This window comes from Equus quagga, unplaced genomic scaffold, assembly GCF_021613505.1.
Source record: "Equus quagga isolate Etosha38 unplaced genomic scaffold, UCLA_HA_Equagga_1.0 155268_RagTag, whole genome shotgun sequence".
NCBI classification, from domain to species: domain Eukaryota; kingdom Metazoa; phylum Chordata; class Mammalia; order Perissodactyla; family Equidae; genus Equus; species Equus quagga.
This window is the reverse complement of record NW_025796969.1, coordinates 1,593-18,803: the sequence shown is the minus strand read 5'-3', so window position 1 is coordinate 18,803 and position 17,211 is coordinate 1,593. Positions and strand designations below refer to the sequence as shown.

At 38.5% G+C, this 17,211-nt stretch overlaps 1 protein-coding gene across 1 annotated transcript; it reads right to left on the bottom strand.

Moving 5' to 3' along the window:
* Positions 1–217: 217 nt before the first annotated feature.
* Positions 218–14,328, bottom strand: LOC124233162 (primary cilium assembly protein FAM149B1-like). The gene is made up of 3 exons (XM_046650313.1): positions 14,169–14,328; positions 11,270–11,437; positions 218–919 (listed from the first exon to the last, which is right to left on the bottom strand). The coding sequence occupies exons 1-3, from the start codon at positions 14,255–14,257 to the stop codon at positions 697–699; spliced, it is 480 nt and encodes a 159-aa protein (XP_046506269.1). The 5' UTR covers positions 14,258–14,328; the 3' UTR covers positions 218–696.
* Between the last annotated feature and the right edge of the window lie 2,883 nt (positions 14,329–17,211).

Genomic DNA, 17,211 nt, shown 5'->3' with positions numbered 1-17,211 from the left:
CACGCCCAGGATTCAAACCGGCAAAACCCTGGGCCGCCAAAGCAGAGCGTGCGAACTTAACCACTATGCCACGGGGCCGGCCCCGCCCCAGTAAATTTTCTTAATGTATTATATCCAGGAACTTCCGGCAATAAAAAGGAATAAACACTTGACACACAATAACATGGATCAATCTCAAAATGATCATGCTAAGTGAAAGAAACTGACAAAAGAAGAGTAAATACCATATGATTCCATTTATATGAAACTCTACGAAATAAAAACTGATCTATAATGACAAAAAGAAGATTAGTTGTCACTTTGGGATTGTGGGTTGGGGAAAGGCAGGAGGGAGGGATTACAAAGGTCATGAATTGTGGGCGGTGATTGTTTACTATATTGACTGTTTCATGGTTTCATGGGTGTATACATAGGTCAACTTGTCAGATTGTACACTTTATATCAACCATTCTTCAATAAAGCAGTTTAAAAATGTATTTGCCACTCGTACATGTCTTTTTCTCACAAAAAATTATATTCAAAGAGAAAGCACAATCTCTGTCTATTTATCATAGACTAGGCCTTATTACTCATCCACTCATTCTCAAATATTTTCTAAATATCTGTTAGTTTCTGTGGGAAATACAAATATGAATCTTTTGCACTAATGAAGCATATAATCTAAGACACTGGTTATGGTTTGGAAATCATAAACAATTATTTTTTTATATTGTTTTCAAAAAGATCCTTACCAGAAGCAAATCCCTCCCAGTGACTACGCGTCAACTGCTCCATACAACTCAGAACCTTGCTCCACACATCGTCAAACACATAAGCAAGGACATCTTCTTTCATGCAGTAAAATGGAGCAATGGGAGGGTACCCTAATTTCTGTTTCTCTGTAGCTGCTTCTGATTTCTTTCCATGAAGCTCCTCTTCCCTGTAAGAGAAGTAAGAGGGAAAGACTTCATGGTTATTTTTCACAGAGTGTTCACCACAGGCCTTTGTACTTCTTAGGAATGTGATTTATGCCCCCTACCCTACCCTTTGCCAGGTATATGTAGCACATTTATTAAGTTGCCTGCATTTCCCTTTTTACCCCCTTCCCACCCTACCACTCTGCCAAAAAATAGAACCAAAAAAAGAAGACTGAAAATCACTGTACATTTTTTAGCTTTAAACAGATGAGTACTGCTGGGAGCCGTGGCTACATCATTTGATCGGCTGTTTGACAGGGTCCAGCCGATTAACGCCGAGGGGTGCAGGGTCGCCCCTTGGTGAAGAATAACCGGCCAGCCCCTCACATAGTTCTGAAACCTGTGCTGCTTCTAATTGCCCTTCATTCCTTTTCCTTTCTTAACCTCCAGTTTTCACTCCTTTGGGTGGCTGCTTGGGAGGCACTACCTCCTGGGAAAATTAGATATAGTAAGAGAATGTGACCACCTGTAGGTAACTTTCAAGATATTTTTCAGTTAATTATTGGAGGAGCACACAGTCCCATTTGAGACAATCAGAAAGGAATCCTGCCCAGATAAGATGTCGAATTAGGTTTATGGCCTCCATCTGGTTAATGTTTCCTTCTCCCTCCAGTTCTTTGTCTAAATATACATATGCATCGTCCTTCTAAGTTTGCTGGTTAATTGGATGATCAAGAAGTATCTATATATTATTCTTGACCTTCTGCTTTCTGTTAAAATGTTATAGAGGTTTTCTCCTAAAAGCAATAAATAATAAATAATTGGTGAGTAGAAGGGCCGAGGGGTGCAAGAATGCCCCTCGGTGAAGGATGGCCGGCCGACACCCCTGATATTTTCTGAATTATATGCATGCTTTCTATCAAGGTTATGTGTATACTTATTTCTCTTTTTTATTCTTGAAGATATATAGTTTAGCTTAGCTTTTCAGCCCTTTACTTTACTAACAAAGTGATACTTTCTCCGGCAGTGTATTTAAGGGACTGTTAGCTCTACAATCTAAAAGACAAAGGAATGCTTCCACCCCCTAAAGGGCGCGAAAAAGTAAAGATGTTTAACTGCCCGCTGAGAATGCAGATAGCCCTGGGGATAAGACACCCTGGAGTCGCCTTTTGTTCCCATTAACCATCTACACTAATGGCGTAAATGATTGAGGGAGGCAGGGATGGCTTCACCAGGATGCAACCAGACGGACTGCTGTCCTGTCCGGAGGCCTGGACCTTCTCTCTTTGATTTAACTTTACCATGAATTACAACAGACGCCTAGGTACCTATCTCCTTTAGCTTAGAGACAACAAACACTAGTTAATTGCGGAGAAGACTACCATTAACCTTATGCTCTATAGAACAGAATGCTAATAAATATTCTTGTGCTCGTTTTTTACTTCCTTATCTCTCTGAGAATATTTGTAGAACTATTTCTGTACTAATCCTGAAAAATATATAAACGACACTTGTGCACAGTAAAGTCGGACTTGCTAACACCAACCCAAGTCTCACGTCCCCTTTATTTTCCCCCTCCCTCATCGCGCCGACGCCGTCCATCCCTCAGGAACCTGGACTCCGCCGGGGCGGGACCCCGGCAGAGTACTGTCAATTGAACAACAAACTATGACAAGCATACAGAAATACTCTTTTTGTTGTAACTGGATAACATTTAGATTAATATTAATGTGACACATGTAACTGTGATATGCTGCATAATTTTTTTTTATTTTTTTAGGAAGATTAGCCAAGCTAACATCTGCTGCCAATCCTCCTCTTTTTGCTGAGGAAGGCTGGCCCTGAGCTAACATCCATGCCCATCTTCGTCTACTTTATATGTGGAACGCCTGCCACAGCATGGCTTGCCAAGCGGTGCCATGTCCGCACCCAGGATCCGAACTGGTGAACCCCAGGCCGCTGAAGCAGCACGTGCAAACTTAACTGCTGCGCCACCGGGCTGGCCCCTATGCCACATAATTATTTGAGGTGATGATTCATTAGAGAAGTAGTCCCCATACATTATTGAAATTAGTATAGTTTTACTAATCCAAGTAAACATTTGGTAATTGGCTGGAAAGGAAAAGGAGGGGAGCCCGACAGCACAGGAAGATACTCCGAAGCTCTTCTGGAGATGTCTATCTATAAGCCAGAAACTCCCAGTTAGCCAAGTCTTTCTCTTCTCTGGCAGGGAGTGGCAATAGCCCCAGAATTCTGGGGAAAAAAATCTAGCTCATGGATGTGCTTACCTATGACTAATGTATTAGAAACTAAGACAAAGCAAATTCTGGAACTGGCTAGGGGTAGGGAAAAATATCTCCCAGGCTCTACAGTGAAAATTACCCCTAGGGCAGCACAGGTCTCCAAAATTAAATAGAAAATAGGCAGGAAAGGAGGATGCTAAGAGGTTTATGCAGGGCAGCCAAAGATTCTCTTTGCTTCTCTTTTCCCAAGGAAGAGCTAGCCTGGCATTAAGTGGGGGAGGAGGCTGATTAGTATTAATTGTATTTCACTTTATATTTCTTTTTAGAGAAGATAACACATTCATAAGACAAAAAAAATTCAAATTGTACAGAAGGAAATGTATGTATGTAGTGAAAAATAAGTCCCCTACATCTCTATCCTCCAGTCGCTATTCCCAGAAGCAAACATTATACACTGGTCCAGAGAAATAGTTACATTATACACTGTATTACACCTTGCTCTTTCATTTAACAATATATCTTGGCCTTTGATCCTGATCAATACTTATAAATCTCCCTCTTTTAAAAAACAGCTGCAGAGTATTCCATTGGATATACCATAATACGTCTAACTAAACAGTTATTGATCAACCAACCCTTTGCTCTTACAGTCAATACTGCAATTAATATCCTTGTATGTAGTTCTTTGGCAACATGTGTATTATATCTGCAGGATAAATTCCTATAAATAGAATTTTTTTTTTTAAAGATTGGCACCTGAGGTAACATCTGTTGCCAATCTTTTTTTTTTTCCCCTGCTTCTTCTCCCCAAAGCCCCCCAGTACATAGTTGTATATTCTAGTTGTGAGTGCCTCTGGTTGTGCTATGTGGGACGCCGCCTCAGCATGGCCTAATGAGTGGTATCATGTCCACGCCCAGGATCTGAACCAATGAAACCCTGGGCCACCAAAGCAGAGTGCGCAAACTTAACCACTGGGCCGGGACCAGCCCCCTAGAAATAGAATTGTTGAGTCAAGGGGTATATGCATGTCAATTTGAAAGATATTGCCCACTTTCCACTAAAGAGGTGATATAATTCTTCGGTGGTGAAAGAATATGCCTATTTTCCCATTCAAAAAATTATCAAACTTCTTTATCTTTTGTTCTCTGCCAGGTCTGACAGAAAAAATAGTGTATCATTACAGTTTTAATTTGCATATATAATTGTGAATGAGATTGAATCTCATTTCATATATTTAAAATTCATTTTCTTTTTATATGAAATATTTATGTTCTTTGCTTGTTTCGTCCTTAGTCTTTTCCTTATTGATGTACATATTAAGGAAATAAAATCTTTGTGTATGTATGAACTGCAAGTACTTTTGCCACTTTATTTGTCTTTTGAATTTATGACTTTTTTCTATGCAGAAATTTCATTTTACGTAGTCATTTTTAAGAATTTCTTAAATGACACAAATTTCATGCTATGATTAGGAAGGATTTGCCGATTCTCAAATTATTTTTTAAAAAACAATCTTTCATATTTTTTTCTTTTTTTTAAATTTTTTTTTTATTGAGTTAATGATAGGTTACAATCTTGTGAAATTTCAGTTGTACGTTAATGTTTGTCAGCCGTGTTGTAGGTGCACCCCTTCACCCTTTGTGCCCACCCCTCACCCCACCTTTCCCCTGGTATCCACTAAACTGGTCTTAGTCCATAATCTTAAATTCCTCATATGAGTGGAGTCATACAGAGATTATCCTTCTCTCGCTGGCTTATTTCACTTAACATAATTCCCTGAAGGTCCATCCATGTTATTGCAAACGGAATGATTTTGTTCTGTTTTGCAGCTGAGTAGTATTCCATTGTATATATGTACCACTTCTTCTTTATCCATTCGTCTGTTGATGGGCACTTAGGTTGCTTCCATGTCTTGGCTATTGTAAATAATGCTGCAATGAACATTGGGGTGCATAGGACTTTCGGGATTGCTGACTTCAAGCTCTTTGGATAAATACCCAGTAGTGGGGTGGCTGGATCGTATGGTAGTTCTATTTTTAATTTTTTGAGGAATCTCCATACTGTTTTCCATAGTGGCTGCACCAGTTTGCATTCCTACCAGCAGTGTATGAGAGTTCCTTTTTCTCCACAACCTCTCCAACATTTGTTACTATTTGTTCTAGTTATTTTTGTCATTCTAATGGGTGTAAGGTGATATCTTAGTGTAGTTTTGATTTGCATTTCACTGATGATCAGCGATGATGAGCATCTTTTCATGTGCCTATTGGCCATCCGTATATTTTCTTTGGAGAAATGTCTGTTCGTGTCTCCAGCCCATTTTTTGATTGGGTTGTTTGATTTTTTGTTTTGAGTTGTGAGAGTTCTTTATATATTATGGATATTAAGCCTTTGTCACATACATGACTTGCAAATATTTTTTCCCAGTTAGTGTGTTGTTTTTTTGTTTCAATCCTGTTTTCCTTTGCCTTGAAGAAGCTCTTTAGTCTGAGGAAGTCCCATTTGTGTATTCTTTCTATTGTTTCCCTTCTCTGAGAAGGCATGGTGTCTGAAAAGATCCTTTTAATACTGATGTCAAAGAGTGTACTGCCTACGTTCTCGTCTAGAAGCCTTATGGTTTCAGGTCTCAGCTTTAGGACTTTGATCCATTTTGAGTTTATTTTGGTGAATGGTGAAAAAGAATGGTCAATTTTCATTCTTTTACATGTGGCTTTCCAGTTTTCCCAGGATCATTTGTTGAAAAGACTTTCTTTTCTCCATTGTTTGCACTCAGCTCCTTTGTCGAAGATTAGCTGTCCAGAGATGTGTGGTTTTATTTCTGGGCTTTCAATTCTGTTCCATTGATCTGTGCACCTGTTTTTGTACCAGTACCATGCTGTTTTGATTACTGTAGCTTTGTAGTATGTTTTGAAGTCAGGGATTGTGATGCCTCCCGTTTTGTTCTTTTTTCTCAGGATTGCTTTAGAAATTCGGGGTCTTTTGTTGCCCCATATGAATTTTAGGATTCTTTATTCTAATTCTGTAAAGAATGTCATTGGGATTCTGATTGGGATGGCGTTGAATCTGTAGATTGCTTTAGGTAGAATGGACATTTTAACTATGTTTATTCTTCCAATCCATGTACATGGAATGTCTTTCCATCTCCTTATGTCGTCATCCAATTCTTTCAGAAAGGCCTTGTAATTTTCATTATATAGGTCCTTCACTTCCTTAGTGAAATTTACCCCAAGGTATTTTCTTCTTTTTGTTGCGATTGTGAATGGTATTGTGTTCTTGAGTTCTTTTTCTGTTAGTTCGTTTTTGGAGTATAGAAATGCTACTGATTTATGCAAATTGATTTTGTACCCTGCAACTTTGCTGTAGTTGTTGATTACTTCTAAGAGTTTTCCAATGGATTCCTTGGGGTTTTCTGTATATAAGATCATGTTGTCTGCAAACAGCGAGAGTTTCACTTCTTCCCTCCCTATTTGGATTCCTTTTATTCCTTTTTCTTGCCTGATTGCTCTGGCCAGGACCTCCAGTACTTTGTTAAATAAGAGTGGTGATAGAGGGCATCTGTCTCGTTCCTGTTTTCAGGGGGATGGCATTCAGTTTTTGCCCATTGAGTATGATGTTGGCTATGGGTTTGTTTATATGGCCTTTATTATGTTGAGGTAGTTTCCTTCTATGCCCATTTTGTTCAGAGTTTTTATCATAAATGGCTGTTGGATCTTGTCAAATGCCTTCTCTGCATCTATTGAGATGATCATGTGGTTTTTATTCCTCAGTTTGTTGATGTGGTGTATCACGTTGATTGATTTGCGGATGTTGAACCATCCCTGTGTCCCTGGTATGAATCCCACCTGGTCATGATGTATGATTCTTTTGATGAATTGCTGAATTCGGGTTGCCAAAATTTTGTTTAGAATTTTTGCATTTATGTTCATCAGTGATATTGGCCTGTAGTTCTCTTTTTTCCTGGTGTCCTTGTCAGGTTTTGGTATCAGCGTGATGTTGGCCTCATAGAATGTGTTTGGAAGTGTTACATCTTCCCTAATCTTTTGGAATAGCTTGCAAAGGATAGGTATTAAATCCTCTCTGAAAGTTTGGTAGAATTCCCCAGGAAAGCCATCTGGTCCTGAGGTTTTATTCTTTAGGATGTTTTTGATTGCTGTTTCAATCTCTTTCCTTGTGATTGGTCTGTTCAAATTGTCTGCCTCTTCTCGAGTGAGCTTTGGGAGATTGTAGGAGTCCAAGAATTTATCCATTTCCTCTAGGTTATCCATTCTGTTGGCATATAGTTTTTCGTAGTATTCTCTTATAATCCATTGTATTTCTCCAGAGTCTGTTGTTCTTTCTCCTTTTTCATTTCTGATTTTGTTTATTTGAGCTTTCTCCCTTTTTTTCTTTGTAAGTCTGGCTAGGGGTTTGTCAATTTTGTTTATCTTCTCAAAGAACCAGCTCTTTGTTTCATTGATCCTTTCTACTGCCTTTTTTGTTTCAATAGTATTTATTTCTGCTCTGCTTTTTATTATTTCTCTCCTTCTGCTGACTTTGGGCTTTATTTGTTCTTTTTTCTCTACTTCAGCTAGGTGTACTTTAAGGTTGCTTATTTGGGATTTTTCTTGTTTGTTAAGATGTGCCTGTATTGCGTTGAATTTTCCTCTTAATACAGCTTTTGCTGTATCCCATATGAGTTGGTATGGCATGCTATGATTTTCGTTTCTTCCCAGGTATTTTTTGATTCTTCTTTAATTTCTTCAATGATCCATTGCTTGTTCAGTAGTGTGTTGTTTAGTCTCCACATCTTTCTGCCTTTCTTAGCTTTTTTCTTGTAATTAATTTCTAGCCTTGTAGCACTATGATTGGAGGAGATGCTTGTTACTATTTCAATTTTTTTACATTTGTAGAGGCTTGCCTTGTTTCCCAACATATGGTCTCTCCTTGAGAATGTTCCATGTGGACTTCAGAAGAATGTGTATTCAGCTCTTTTAGGGTGAAGTGATCTATATATGTCTATTAAGTCCAATTGTTGTAGTTTTTCGTTTAGCTCCACTATTTCCTTGTTGATTTTCTGTCTGGATGATCTGTCCATTGATGTGAGTGGGGTGTTGGGGTTCCCTACTATTATTGTGTTGCTTTTAACATCTTCCTTTAGGTCTGTTAATAGTTGCCTTATGAATCTTGGTGCTCCTGTGTTGGGTGCATAGATATTTATAAGCTTTATTTCTTCTTGATGAAGTGTCCCTTTGATCATTATCTATTGTCCCTCTGTGTCTCTCTTTCCCTGTCTTATTTTGAAATCCACTTGGTCTGATATAAGAATTGCAACACCTGCCCTTTTTTCCTTGCTATTAGCTTGAAGTATTGTCCTCCACCCCTTCACCCTGAGCCTGTGTTTGTCCTTGGGCTGAGGTGTGTTCCTTGGAGGCAACAAATTGTTGGATCTTGTTCTTTAATCCATTTTGCCACTCTGTGTCTGTTTATTGGAGAGTTTAATCCGTTTACATTGAGAGTGATTATTGATGCATGTGGACTTAATGTTGTCAATCTGTTGCTCATTATCTTGTTTTCCTGCATTTCTTTTCCTGTGTGCTTTAGTCTACCCATTTAATACTGCAATTTTTTATGCTGGGTTTCTTAGATTTTTCCTTATTTATGACTTGTGACTCTGTTCTGTATTTTATTTTAGTGTCTATCCTGAAGTTTGAATTTAGAATCTCGTGTATAATATAGTCTATTCTCTGGTGGTCTCTTACTTACTTGACCAATACTGATTTAGACCCTTTGCTCTTCCCCTCCTAAATAATTATTTTCATTTCTTATTCCAACTCATGTTATGAATTTGTAGTTAGAGTGATAAGATCGTCCTTGCTTTGGTAGTTTCCTTACCTTTACCCTAATGCTACAGTTGAATATTTGCTATCCTGTTCTGGTTCTATCCATCGGTCTCCCTAGTCTGTGGATTGTGACCCTTTTCTCCCTTTTTTCTTTTTTCAGGTATGAGAGCCTTCTTGAGGATTTCTTGTAGTGGAGGGCTTTTGGTTACAAATTCCCTTAACTTTTGTTTGTCTGGAAAAGATTTAATTTCTCCCTCATATCTGAAGGAAATTCTTGCCGGATAGAGTATTCTTGGCTGAAGATTTTTATCTTTTAAAGCTTTGAATATGTCACTCCATTCTATCCTAGCTTGTAAGGTTTCTGTAGAGAAATCCGCGGACAGTCTGACAGGGGCTCCTTTATAGGTTATTCTCTTTTTTTCTTACTTCCCTGAGTATTCTTTCCTTATCTTTCCTTCTTGCCAATTTTACTACTGTGTGCCTTGCAGTATGTCTTTTTACATTGACAAATCTAGGAGATCTGAAAGCTTCCTCTACACACATTTCTCCGTCAAATCCTAGATTTGGGAAGTTCTCTTCAATAATTTCGTTAAGCACACTTTCTGCTCCATTTTCCTTTTCCACATTCTCGGGAATTCCTATGATCCTTATGTTCTTACTCCTCATTGAATCCACTATGTCTCGGAGATTTTCCTCGTTTTTTTTTAATTCTTCGTTCTCTTTCTTCCTCTGGAGCCATTCAGCCTGTCTATCTTCAATTATGTTAATTTGCTCTTCTATGGAGTCTACACGGGCATTCAGGGAATCCGTATTCTGTTTCATCTGGTCCATTGTGTTTTTCATCTCTAGTAATTCTGTTTGATTCTTCTTTATGATTTCAATCTCTTTTGTGAAGTAACTCCAGAACTGGGCTTGTTTCTCTATCTTTCTCTCTACCTCATTGAGTTTTTTTATTATAGCTGCTCTGAACTCATTATCACTTAGTTTACCTAATTCCAAGTCCTCAGGACTTAATTCTATGTTTTTATTGTTTTCCTTCTGGTCTGGGGCTTTTATAAACTGCTGGATGGTAGAGGAGCAGTTTTTTCACATGGTGGTAGAATTTGGTTGCAGTTACAGCCTGTCGCCACTAGATGGGGGTCGAGAGCTGCGTGTTATGAGCTCTCCGCCTTCGGGCAAGATGGCTGCGCCCAGTGGCTTTGCCGGGAGGGAGGGGCTGCTATTCTCGCGCGCCGATCTGGATTCAGATCAATTCTGTTCTCTGGTCTCCCGAGGCCCTGGGTTTATGGGGTCCATGTGGACAGAAGCTTTCCGCCCATCACCGGGTTTCCACTGAACCAGCAGCAGGAGTCCTGGATGATCCCCTGGTCGCACGGCCCCTCCCCGGCTCCTTCCCGACCCGCACAGCAGCAATCGCAGACTCTAGGGCAGGGAGCAATGTTCTCTCCTACCGTTCCAGTGCCTCCGAGGCTGTAAGCAAGGTTTATGATCTCTGCCTTCTTGGTATTGTAGGTCTCTAACGTGTTGGCATTAGATTTATTCTCTGGAATTCAGTTTTTCCAATCCTTTGTTGTATTTTGGAGGGGAGAGAATCCCGGGTCAGCTCACCCTGCCATTCTGCTCCACCTCATTGTTCCTCAGGCGCCAATCATTTCTAGGGCTCCTGGGTCCCCTGAGTCCTTCCTACGAGCCACAGGACAGGCACAGTTAAAAGCCTGACAGAAGCCACAGCACACCCACCAGAGAGCAGCGAAGCACACGGCACCATATTTTTTCTTCTAAACTTATATATCATGTGTTACATTTAAATTTTTTATATGTGTAAAATTTATTTTATGTAAAAAATAAGTTAAGACCTTTATTTTTTCCCAGATGGTTTGTTTTTCTATGTTGCACCAAAATCATTTGCTGAAATTATTGTATATACTCATTTCATGTAAACATAGTTCACACCTCTTCAACTGCTCTTTTAAAAAGTTTCAGAGTTTCCAAGAGTCACTGGTGATAATTTACAGAGGGTAAAATCAAAATATGTGGAGAAAAAAAATTAACTTATTTAAAAATGTTTAACCTCAGGTAGAAGCAAATGACATGTGGAAGAAGAAAATACACAAGGAAGTCTGGTATGTGGAAGCAACAGGAATTTATATCAACTAAGCACATGAACTCTGGAGACCTGAGAACTAATTAGAAAATAACAGAAATTGATATAAATCTAATTATAAGTAATACTGGTAGTATACTTTAGAAAAAAATAGATATTAATACACAAAATAGGAGGGGAGTAAAAAGCTTAAAAGACATAATACTTACATATCTGTGTGGTCGAATGCTAAGTATTCCTCTATTATTCCTTCAGAGAAGATTACACAGTCTCTCTCTTCTCTTTCCATAGAACACAAGCTAGGTGATTTGGCAATGGAAGACGCTTTATGAGCATAAGAAGATGAAAGATGTAACTTCTTTCCCCTAATACCAAATCTGGGAGAGGAAAAACAGTATTCATTAGGTACAACATAAACAGTTCTCACAGCAACTCAGTCACACGAGTTTCGACTCAAAGTCCCTTGCCATGGTGACACCTTCCTGGCCTACTCTAAGCCTTAATACCTATTATTTCTCAGAACAGGAAGAATAAATACTAGCCTTAGACCTACTCTGCTTAGGTGTATCATGCAGTATCAAATACTGCTTTCTATCTTTTCAGATGCAACAGCTATGGCTATAAAATAAGTTCTTAAAAAAATGTATGAATTTTCATAATTATATCTTTAAGGTACCTCAGGAGGTTATATGCTTATTTCAATAACTCCATCATTATTCAAAATGCTCCTTAAGGGCAAGGATCTTCTCTATTTATATTTAAATTTCTCTTCCTACTCAGGTATTCAATGAATATGTGATGACTCATTCATTCAGCAGGTTTACCGTGGAGAAAGTCAGTCAAATTTGAGCATTTTTTATTTTGAGGAAGATTAGCCCTGAGCTAACGTCTGCTGCCACTCTTCCTCTTTTTGCTGAGGAAGACTGGCCCTGAGCTAACATCTGTGCCCATCTTCCTCCACTTTATATGTGGGACACCTACCACAGCATGGCTTGCCAAGCAGCGCCATGTCTGCACCCAGGATACCAACTGGCGAACCCCGGGCAGCCGAGAAGCGGAATGTGCAAACTTAACAGCTGTGCCACAAGGCCATCCTGGAGCAATACAATTTTTAAAAATGGCTCTCAGTTTAACCAAATATTAAACACAACCAATATACGCTTTGCGTTATTCTTTATACTTTTTTGTACCTTAAATATTTCTTTTTAATGGGGAAAAAAGAATAAACCTATGGCACTTTTCAGCAAGGCTAGTAGGAAAATCTTACTCATGGACATTTTGGAAACATGTATCAGAAGCCTTAAAATAAACATACCCATTGATTCACTGGTTTCATTTGTAGGAATTTCCTTCAAGGATATGACCTACAAGATTTAGCTATAAAAATTATCATCACAGAATTGTTTATAATTGTCAAAAATCAAAACTAGCCTGTTTCAAAACACAGGATTGGGGATTAGTTGTTTAAATAATGGTATATTCATACAATAGAATACTATAAGATCATTAAATTAATAACGTGAGAGAAAATGGAAGATGCCTACAATAAAAGGGCAAGAGTAAAAAGATTACAAACTATGTATAGTAATTTCATAAAGTTACACAATTAGGTGGTAGAGAATGCTAGATGCCCCCCAGTATCCATGCTCCCCTTCTTTCCTAGTAAATCATGCCAATTTAATTCAGGAGAGCAATACATCCACCTCAAAGACTACATTTCCCACTAACTTGCAGGCAGATATACCCAATGAGATATGAGCAGAATTGTTATGTGGGACTCTGGGAAGGCTGTTTAAAGAGCCTAGGCTATAAGGGGTAGCCTTTTACCATTCTGCCTTTCCTCCTTTCTGCTACCTGGGAAGTGAATGTCATGTTTGGAACTCTATCAGCCATCTTGGACCATGAAGAAAACTTCAGGAAAAACATCCTGGGCTAACGTGGTCTAGCAGAAAGAAGAAAGGGTCTAGGACCCAGAAAACACCATACCACCACGACACTATCTTTAGATACCCTTCCTCCAGACTTCTTTTAAAAGAGAAAAAAACCTTCTCTGTTTTGTTAGCCATTAAATAAAGTGTATGGTTTGTAGGAAGTGGTTGGAAAGGTATGATGAGGCCAGATTGTGAAGTACTTTATGTATTAATTTGGGCTAATTGATAGCCATGGAAGGTAATTAAAGTTTTAAAGAAGGGGGATGACAAGATCCTTGCTTTAGAAGATCACTGTGGTAGTGATGAAGAGGATAATGTGGTTAGGAGGCTAGCAAAAAAAATGAAGCAAGAGCTGCTAAGCTGAAAAGAGCCTAGACCATGGCAGAAGGCATGGGGATGGAGAGATGGTAAGAGATGAGAGAAACAGTCTGGAGAACCATCATATCTAAACCAGATGGTATCACTGTTTATAAACGTCTCTAAATTTGAGACTTAAGGTTTTTTAAGTCTCTGTTCTGAAATTCTAAAATAGTGATTCCCAAATTCCAGTCAAAAGATTTTTGCCAATCCATGACAAAATTTTTACTGATCTACATCAAAACGAGCAAAATACAGACAATACCCAGTAAGACTGCCAAATACCTTGCTTAAAAAGGAATGTCCTTATTTTGAAATTATGTACTTCATGCATTTTTGTGTTAATATGTCTTTTCTTTTATAAAATAGTTTTTTATAAAAAAGTTTTTTATCATAACATGACAAAATTTAAAGCTGTCAAACTCATATCAAAACACTTCATTCCCAACATTCCATATATTATTGTGCTATTGTATCATTCCATTTATATTATTAACCAACCATTTTTTAAGTCAGTGGTAACTAATGGAATTATTTACTTTGAGGAAAAAAATATATACTTCCTAACAAAGTATAGGCCTTTCTGTTAGTAAAAAAAATTTCAGTTAGATGAGACAGAAAAATGTTTCCATTTCCCCTAAAGCTGCATCAAAAAACACATAGTATTCTACATCATAAAACTGTCTTTGCAAATGTTAGTTCTAACAAAGGAATTTTCTAAATCATCACACTTAAGCGATTACGATGTCTGGAAAATAACCCTTATCTCCTAAAATGTTTGTAATTCTTTTTCTTACTAAAATAATAACAGTAGTCTTACCTAATAATGTATTGCCCTGGTAGTAGTATTTGAGATCTGTTTTCTTGTGAGAGGAAAAAAATCATTGGCACTTTATTCTTCTCCCACATGCCTGGAGGATAGAATAACTTTGCTAGGTTCCTTATTTAAAAAAAATTGGAGCCAGCCCATCCAGATGCAGGCCTTAGGAGGTGGAATTCTGCAGCCTTCTTGGAGGTGATCACTGCAAGGCCCTCATGGGTGGTTGCAAGAAACAAGTGGCCAAGAGCTCTCCTTCCTGACTAGGATCTGAAAAGTACAATTAACCACTCTCAACTCCATTTCAGAGCAACCTTATCTCCCAGTGGACCTCTAGAAATGACCTCTGGAAATTACAAGAAGTTGTGATTTCATGATGCCAAAAGGAAGAAAACATAACTTAGTACACTGGAAAGGAAATATAATTGTGGCTGGTCCTTCCAGTAGAAGAAGTGAAAGAGTATCTCCATAGCTTTGGAGAGCTTCTGAAAGATCTTTTTATTAATTGGCTGATTTCTTTATTTATTTACTTTTTGGAGAGGAGATTGGTCCTGAGCTAACATCTGTTGCCAGTCTTCCTCTTTTTTTTCCTCCCCAAAGCCCCAGTACATAGTTGCATATCCTAGTTGTAGGTCATTTTACTTCCTGTATGTGGGATGCCACCATAGCATGGCTTGATGAGCAGTGCAGAGGTGTGCACCCAGGATCCAAACCGGTGAACCACAGGCACCAAAGCAGAGCACACAGACTTAACCACTCAGCCACAGGGCTGGCCCCTGGAAGATCTTCATGTCTAAAAAAAATCTGATTTGTGATTAGCTTGACTGGTTCTTGCATTTAAGACAGTTATTTAAAAAAAAAAAATCAAAGAAAATGAAAGCAAAAGCTATAATTTTAATGAGTGACATGAGGGAGGTGGGCTTAGGACAAATAGCAGCCATATCATATCACTTTAATGATTTTTTTAAATTGTGGTAAAAAATATACATTAGTTCATTTCATGTAGTTTATCATATAAATATGATGTTTTAATTTAGTAAAAAAAAAAAAAAGTAGAATGCTAACCATGTTCTAGGCACTGTGCTAGAGATTAGAGATACAAAGAGGAAGACACAGTATTTTTGTTTTGTTTATTGTACCACTTTCCTCTGGCTCAAGAACTCCTCAAGAATGGAAACTGGACCAAATGCCTTGTTTAATACATTTGAGATCAGAAAGAAAGCCAGTGGGAGGATTAGTGAATGAGAGAGAGTGAGTGACAGAAGATAAAGACAGAGATGTAGGCTGGGGCCAGCTTATGATATAATTTTAGATTTTAAGCTTAAATTCAGTGGAAGCTATTGATGATTTTTAAGTGGGAGACAGAAAGGATCAACCTTGAATTTTAAAAGGAAAATCTGACATAATGTGGAGAGGCAAGAATGGATATAATTTGAAATGTTATTTTTGTAGAAAGTCTCCGTAGTTGACAAACCTCATATTTTATGGCAAACTGATTTGTTAAACTGAAACAAGTCAAAATGAATTCATGACACATTTTTCCATACCTCTTACTACCAAAAGTGGCAAAATAGCAGCAGCAGCACTAACTTACATACCCTCACTACCCAAATTTTGTTCTCAAATACTATTAACCTCTCAAAGTAATTAGGTCTTCTTGAATTTCAGCTGATTCAATGTCTTGAAGAAAAAATTGAGGATGGGAGTGGAACATCCTACTGTAACCAGAAAGCAAAGATACAGTCAAGACAAAAACAAAGGAACCAGCTGGACATGGCCAAGTTTTAACAATTTGAGCATTGATAATAATTACAGTTAATTAAAATATGTTAATATTTTGAAATGCTATGAGTTCATAATGGTACTCAAGAGAGAAAATATCAAGTGTAGACAAAGTAGTAGTTACATGAAAGTAAATATCATGGATTACGTTTAATTTATTATTGCTTTTCATAATTAGTGGTATGCTAATAGGGCTGGATAATTTATTTCATCTAAGTATATGTCTCTGTATAAAGTATAGATAGGTATTTGTTTTATCTGTATACTAATTATTGAAAACTGTCAGTCAAATAATCCAGAAAAGCAGAATCAAAAATAAGAAGGGCCAATCAGTAGTGGTGGTAGCAGGTAGAAAGGAAAGAAAGGAGGTCTGCACTATCTTGCAGAATGATGATTTAGCCAGATGCCCTAAACAAGGAGGAGCTAACTGCTCAGACTTGATTCCTTATTTCCTTGGAGATGAGATCTCTAAATGAAACTACTACTTGTAGTTATAAAATAATAAGGCATATATAAAGTTTGTACTAACAGATCAGGTAAATATCTTAATGACAGGACAGTAGTCATATAATTTGGCCAGTGAGAATTAAATAATACATCATTTATGTGGGAGACATTAGTTTGTAAAAAATCTGAATTTATATAAAAGGAGAAAACTTATAAGGCTTATTCAGAGTGACATCAGCGACATGGTGGAGTGAGCTCACCTGGGACTCTCTCCCCTCCAAATTACAACCAAAAAGATCAACTGCTTTCCAACCAAAAAAAAAAAGATCCCAATAACAGAAATCGTCAGAGACCCACAGCAGCCAAATGACGGAGGGCGGAGAGGCGGGAGCCCCCTTGGAGGAGCTGGAACAGGGTAAGAGAGATCTTCACTTCCTCCCCTAGAGACTGGGATCGCTGCTGCAGGTGAGGGAAGGAGTGGAGTAGGGGCCGCATGACCATGGGATCGTCCACACTCCCACAGACTCATGAAGCAGAAACCCTCTAATGAGCGAAAGCTTTCACATGGGGGGTCCCCCTCCCGGTGGGGCCCCAGGAAACCAGAGAGCGAGAGCTGAACAGAATCCAGGTCTATGTGCGAGAGAAAGTGCCCCTCCTCCTCCAACCCATGCTGCGCCCTGCCATCGGCTGAAGGCGGAGGGCTCAGAACGTGCGGCTCTCGACGCCCATCAAGTGGCGAGAGGCTGTAACTGCAAGAAATAATAGCATCATGCGCAAAAACCCCTCCTCTACCATCCAGCAATTTATAAGAGCTCCA

Coding starts and splice junctions, on each gene's coding strand:
- LOC124233162 (XM_046650313.1), bottom strand. CDS start 14,257: ATGTGGGAGAAGAATAAAGTGCCAATGATTTTTTTCCTCTCACAAGAA. Junction 11,438..14,168: donor CCAGGGCAATACATTATTAG/GTAAGACTACTG, acceptor TTCCTCTCCCAG/ATTTGGTATTAGGGGAAAGA. Junction 920..11,269: donor GCATTCGACCACACAGATAT/GTAAGTATTATG, acceptor CTTCTCTTACAG/GGAAGAGGAGCTTCATGGAA.